Source organism: Trachypithecus francoisi, unplaced genomic scaffold (assembly GCF_009764315.1).
Source record: "Trachypithecus francoisi isolate TF-2019V2 unplaced genomic scaffold, Tfra_2.0 Contig00141, whole genome shotgun sequence".
Taxonomy (NCBI): Eukaryota; Metazoa; Chordata; class Mammalia; order Primates; family Cercopithecidae; genus Trachypithecus; species Trachypithecus francoisi.
The window spans coordinates 276,624-283,105 of NW_022680489.1; the positions used below are offsets into that span (position 1 = coordinate 276,624).

Consider the following 6,482-nt stretch of genomic DNA (forward strand, 5'->3'; position numbering starts at 1 on the left):
GTGCTACATATCGAAAGCCAGGGAAAACGATGAGTTGTGGACATAACTGAAGGACTGAGTAATCATGTTAACAGCCAACACTCCTACATATGCTAGGCACTGATGAAGTGTTTCATATATTCACTCACCTAAATTTCACAACAATCCAATGAAATGGGAACTAGCATAACCCCCAGTTGAAAGGTGAGGAAACTCAGTCACAGAGCAGAATAACTTGCTCTGGGTCACCAACCTAATAAACAGACCTGGGTTCAACCCCAGGTAGCCTGGCTCCGAATCAACTCTTAACCACTTAGAGCCTCATCACAGATCGGGAGGGGACAGGCTGCTGTAAAGAGGGTGAAGCAAAAATGGGAGGAGAGCGGCGGTTAAGCAATGATGTGATGGGGCTAAATAAAAATGGATGAGAAAACAAGTAAAAGACTGGAGTAAAAGCAAAAGACTGGAGAATGGGTCTAACATTAAAGGAGAATAAGAAGGCAGAATTGACAAGCAAAGGTGAAAGTAGAAAGTCAGCTGTCAGTATGGCTTGGGGAGATAAAGGAGGCCCACGAAGGCCTCCAGGAAAAGGCTGGAGAAGGTGATGACTGAGGAAGGTGATTCTTACAAGATGGTGAAGGTGCCATTGTAGGTGTTGGGCTCTGGCACAGGAACTTGGCGGAGCCTCTGCTTTGGGCTGAGATCAATACATGACAGCATCTCATTTCCACAGGTACAGAGCTCACATATGTTGGTGCTTGTGGAGGCCTTCTGTTCCTCTGGTGCAGTTAAAGCCTTATTTTGGGTGTGACTTTCAGACTGAACCAATGAATCTTGAGTAGGTTCTAGTTCAGTATGTGGACCTGTGACTTCAGTCAGGCTTCGATGCAGAGTCTGAACCTGGTCTGGATGAGAAGCTGTAGTCTTCTCCAGGGCTGAAGAATGTCCAATCTCTGCAATGGGCTCTGGAGTTACGGCAAGCCCTGGGTCTGGAGGCTGAGTCGAGGTCTCCTCTGTGGTTGGAGATGGTTTAACCTCTGTAGTAGGTTTTGTAGTTATGGTAAGCTTCAGGGCCAGAGGTTGAACTGTGACTTGAGTCAGGTGCGAATGCTGACCCTGACCCTTGTCTGAAGGTGGAAGTGTCACCTCAGAGTGTTCTGGAGGAGGAGCTGTAGTCATCAGGGCTGTAGAAGGTTCAACCCCGCAGGGGGTTCTGGAGTGATGGTAAGTCGCAGGTCCAAAGGTTGAACTGTGACGCTGGGTGACATTGGATGCTGAGCTTCATGCTGACCTGGTGTTGGAATTGTTACCTCTTGATGTACTAGAAGTTGGGGTACAACTTTCTTAGTAGACTGAGTTGGGGTCTCCTGCGTGGTTGGAGAAAGTTCAACCTCTGTTGTGGATTCTGGAATGATGGTAAGCCCTAGGTCCAAAGGTTGAACCATGGCTTGAGTCAGGTGTGAATGCTGAGTCTGAACCTGGTCTGAAGGTGAAAGTGTCACCTCAGGGTGTTCTGCAGGAGGAGCTATAGTCATCAGGACAGTAGAAAGTTCACCTCTGTTGTGGATTCTGGAGTGATGATAACCCCAGGTCCAAAGGTTGAACTGTGGCTTGAGTCAGGTGTAAATACTGAGTCTGAACCTGGTCTGGATGTGGAAGTGTCACCTTAGGATGCTTTGGAGGAACGACAGTCTTCTTCAGGGGTGTAGAACGTTCAGCCTCCGTAGTGGGTTCTGGAGTGATGGTACGTCCCAGGTCCAAAGGTTGAACTGTGATGCTGGGTGACACTGTTCATCCTGAGCTTCATCCTGACCTGGTGTTGGAACTGTTATCTCTTGATGTACTGGAAGTTGGGATACAACTTTCTTAGGAGGCTGAGTTGGGGTCTCCTGCATGGTTGGAGAAAGTTCAACCTCTGTCACGGATTCTGGCATGATGGTAAGCCCCAGGTCCAAAGGTTGAACTGTGGCTTGATTCAGGTTTGAATGCTCTGGAGGTTGAGCTACAACTTCATTAGGGAGCTCTGGAGTCTCAGCTGGGGCCTCCTGCTGGTTAGAGAAGACTCACCCTCCTCAGCAGCCTGTGGATGCTCAGCTTCAGCCTCCTGCTGGTTGGAGAGGGGTTCTCACTATTAACAGGTTCCGGAGATTGAACTGAAGTCTCCTGTTGAATTCCTAAAGCTCCAGCCTCTTCCAGTGACTCTGGAGGCAGAGGTGGGCCCCCGTGCTGGGTGGCGGGAGGTTCTGCATCATTACCTGGCCTTGAGAGCTGAGCTGTAGCCTCCTGGAGGACTGGAGAAGTTCCCACCTCTGCACTAGGCTCTGTTATGGTGAGCTGCGTGTCTGGAGGCTTAACAGAGACATTGGGAAAATCTGAATGCTGAGTTTGATGGTGACCAGGAGGTGAAACTGTGACTTCATGATGTTCTGTTGGATTGCAGATGACTCGATCTCTTTTGGAGGCTGAGCTGGGGTCTCCTGCTGGGCTGGAGAAGATTCAACCTCCCCAGAAGACTCAGAAGGCTGAGCTGGCTGCTCCTGCTCACTGGGGGAAAGTTCAGCCTCTATAGGAGGACCTGGAAGCTCAGTTGGGGCCTCCTGTTGGATTGCAGATGACTCATCTCTTCTGGAGGCTGAGCTGGGGTCTCCTGCTGGGCTGGAGAATTCAACCTCCCCAGAAGACTCAGAAGGCTGAGCTGGCTGCTCCTGCTCACTGGGGGAAGTTCAGCCTCTATAGGAGGACCTGGAGCTCAGCTGGGGCCTCCTGTTGGATTGCAGATGACTCCATCTCTTCTGGAGGCTGAGCTGGGGTCTCCTGCTGGGCTGGAGAGACTCAACCTCCCCAGAAGACTCAGAAGGCTGAGCTGGCTGCTCCTGCTCACTGGGGGAAGTTCAGCCTCTATAGGAGGACCTGGACTCAGTTGGGGCCTCCTGTTGGATTGCAGATGACTCCATCTCTTCTGGAGGCTGAGCTGGGGTCTCCTGCTGGGCTGGAGAAGATTCAACCTCCCCAGAAGACTCAAAGGCTGAGCTGGCTGCTCCTGCTCACTGGGGTAAAGTTCAGCCTCTATGGAGGACCTGGAGCTCAGTTGGGGCCTCCTGTTGGATTGCAGATGACTCCATCTCCTCTGGAGGCTGAGCTGGGGTCTCCTGCTGGCGGAGAAGATTCAACCTCCCCAGAAGACTCAGAAGGCTGAGTGGCTGCTCCTGCTCACTGGGGGAAAGTTCAGCCTCTAAGGAGGACCTGGAAGCTCAGTTGGGGCCTCCGTTGGATTGCAGATGACTCCATCTCTTCTGGAGGCTGAGCTGGGGTCTCCTGCTGGGCTGGAGAAGATTCAACCCCCCCAGAAGACTCAGAAGGCTGAGCTGGCTGCTCCTGCTCACTGGGGGAAAGTTCAGCCTCTATAGGAGGACCTGGAAGCTCAGTTGGGGCCTCCTGTTGGATTGCAGATGACTCCATCTCTTCTGGAGGCTGAGCTGGGGTCTCCTGCTGGCTGGAGAAGATTCAACCTCCCCAGAAGACTCAGAAGGCTGAGCTGGCTGCTCCTGCTCACTAGGGGGAAGTTCAGGCTCCACAGGAGGACCTGGAGGCTCAGCTGGGGCCTCCTGTTGGGTTGCAGAAGGTTCCACCTCCTCAGGAGGCTGACCTGGGGACTCCTGCTGGCTTGGGAAGATTCTGTCTCGTTTTCAGCCTCTGGAGTCATGGGAACCTCCACATCTGCAGGTTTAACTGTAATGCCAGGCAAGTTATAAAGAAATTGATCCTCACCTGGGGGTTGAACTGTCACCTCAGGATTCGGTAGAGTTAGACTCTCCATAGAGGATGCTGGAGGCAGAGCTGGGGCCTCCTCTTGGTTGAAGAAGGTTCTTCCTCCTCAGGGAGCTGTGGAAGCTGCCCTGGGGCATCCTGCTGGAGTAAAGAGGACTGCATGTCTTCAGCATCTCTGGATTTGAGTTTCAGGCTCTAGATGGATTTGAGAAAGTCCAACTTGCTCAGGGGGCCCTGGAGGCTCATCTGAGTTCACCCTGAGTTCTGGAGGCAGGCTGCTGGGATACAATGTATCCATACTCGGATATTCATCCTGCAAAGTCTGTTTCTGATGCCCAGACTTGGATAATTGGTGTGGAATTCCATCAATCTCAGCAAGGCTCCAACGCTGAGCTACATCTTTCTTCAGGTTCTTGGGCGAAACAATAAATATGTTGGTTTTGAAATCTTCCTGTCTAGCGGAACAAGTCTTTCATCTGCCTGATGACCTGCAGCCCGATCTAGATCTGCAGTTGGAACCTTACTTTTGAGGCGAGGAAGCTGAACTAGGGTCTGGTTCTCATCCCCGTCCAGCAGTGGGACCACCTCTGGGAGCCTTTCTTGCGGAGTCAGCTTGTCATTTAAATCCTGTTGTGCTTATTAGCTCATAAGCTGTACAAAGGCAGGTGCAGGCAGCAAGCTGGATTTGGTCAACAGGCTGTAATTTGCCAACTCCGTATCTCTTTCATTGGGTGAGAATGCAATACTATGTGTTATGTAAAATGTCTAATGCCTGGCACTGGCATTTAAGAAATTATCACAATTATTTGGTAAATTTTATTTTTATTTTTATTGTCCTTAAAACTTGTGGGTGTTTTTTTTTGAAAATTGAAGTGTATAATATTTTGATTTTAGTATAAACTGAAAAACTGGCCACCAACTATTTGCATCTGATTCCATCAAGAGGTTGTCCACTTTTTTCAACCTTTGAATCTGGGCTGTCCTGGGGCTTCTTTTAACTAATAAAATGTGACAGAAGAATGTTGTACAATTTTCAACCCCAAATAAATGAGGTTTTGCAGCACCCAAAACCAGTTAGGGTGGCAGGCACAATGCACATTACAGTCATTTATTCCAAAATGTTGCTGTTTTCGCTAAACTGTCGCATGTTTGATAATGAATTCACCACCCTACTAGGTAGAGGCTGCCAGGGAATAAGTGAGGACTCCAATTTTCTGTAGCAGTGGGACCACCTCTGGGAGCCTTTCTTGCGGAGTCAACTTGTCATTTAAATCCTGTTGTGCTTATTAGCTCATAAGCTGTACAAAGGCAAGTGCAGGCAGCAAGCTGGATTTGGTCAACAGGTTGTAATTTGCCAACTCCGTATATGTTTCATTGGGTGAGAATGCAATACTATGTGTTATGTAAAATGTCTAATGCCTGGCACTGGCATTTAAGAAATTATCACAATTATTTGGTAAATTTTATTTTTATTTTTATTGTCCTTAAAACTTGTGGGTGTTTTTTTTTTTTTGAAAATTGAAGTGTATAATATTTTGATTTTAGTATAAACTGAAAAACTGGCCACCAACTATTTGCATCTGATTCCATCAAGAGGTTGTCCACTTTTTTCAACCTTTGAATCTGGGCTGTCCTGGGGCTTCTTTTAACTAGTAAAATGTGACAGAAAGAATGTTGTACAATTTTCAACCCCAAATAAATGAGGTTTTGCAGCACCCAAAACTAGTTAGGGTGGCAGGCACAATGCACATTACAGTCATTTGGGAGGCCGAGACGGGCGGATCACGAGGTCAGGAGATCGAGACCATCCTAGCTAACACGGTGAAACCCCGTCTCTACTAAAAAAATACAAAAAAAGAGCCGGGCGAGGTGGCGGGCGCCTGTAGTCCAGCTACTTGGGAGGCTGAGGCAGGAGAATGGCGTGAACCAGGGAAGTGGAGCTTGCAGTGAGCTGAGATCCGGCCACTGCACTCCAGCCTGGGCAACAGAGCAAGACTCCGTCTCAAAAAAAAAAAAAAAAAAAAAAAAAAAAGCTTGAAGTTTACTGGGTGGGTTTTATTTAAATTGAGTTAAAATAATTATTTTACAGGGAAGGACTTCAAAACACATTGCAACTTCGGGGTGAAAGTTAAATAAAACACTCTAGCCCCAAATTAAGTTCCCACTGAAATGAAACTTTTGCTCCCTTTAAAAAAAAAAATTCCATAAATAGTAAATAATGACTATTTTCTTTTGAGATTACTTTAGAAACTTAATCCCTATTTAAGAGCTTTCATATGCAGTCATGTGTTGCCTGCCATGTGAGGAGCTTGAGAAATGTGTCATTAGGTGATTTCACCATTGTGCTAACATCATAGCATATACTTACACAAACCTAGGTGGTATAGCCTACAGCACACCTAGGCTATATGGTATGGTCTATGACTCCTAGGCCACAAACCTGTACTATGTGTTACTGTACTGAATATTAAAGGCAATTGTCACAGAATGGCACGTATTTGTGTATGTAAACATGGAAAAGGTATAGTTAAAATACTGTATAAAAGATAAAAATGGGGCCCAACCACAGTGGCTCATGCCTGTAATCCCAGCACTTTGGGATGCGGAGGTGGGTGGATCACCTGAGGTCAGGAGTTCGAGACCAGCCTGGCCAACATGGCAAAAACCAGTCTCTACTAAAAATACAAAAATTAGCTGAGTATGGTGGCGCATGCCTATAATCCCAGCTACTCGGG

At 47.8% G+C, this 6,482-nt stretch overlaps 1 protein-coding gene and 2 pseudogenes across 1 annotated transcript in view; all 3 read right to left on the reverse strand.

The window, feature by feature from the left end:
* The window catches only part of LOC117067505 (leucine-rich repeat-containing protein 37A3-like), a 30,031-nt gene extending 28,709 nt beyond the window's left edge, over nt 1-1,322 (reverse strand). The window contains 1 exon segment of the mRNA XM_033184207.1: nt 608-1,322. Coding sequence (XP_033040098.1) covers nt 608-1,158 — 551 coding nt within the window. The 5' untranslated portion in view covers nt 1,159-1,322.
* Nucleotides 1,323-1,433: 111 nt separating this feature from the next.
* LOC117067098 lies at nt 1,434-2,933 on the reverse strand (annotated as a pseudogene).
* Nucleotides 2,934-3,220: 287 nt separating this feature from the next.
* On the reverse strand, nt 3,221-4,382 carry LOC117067157 (annotated as a pseudogene).
* Nucleotides 4,383-6,482: the final 2,100 nt, after the last annotated feature.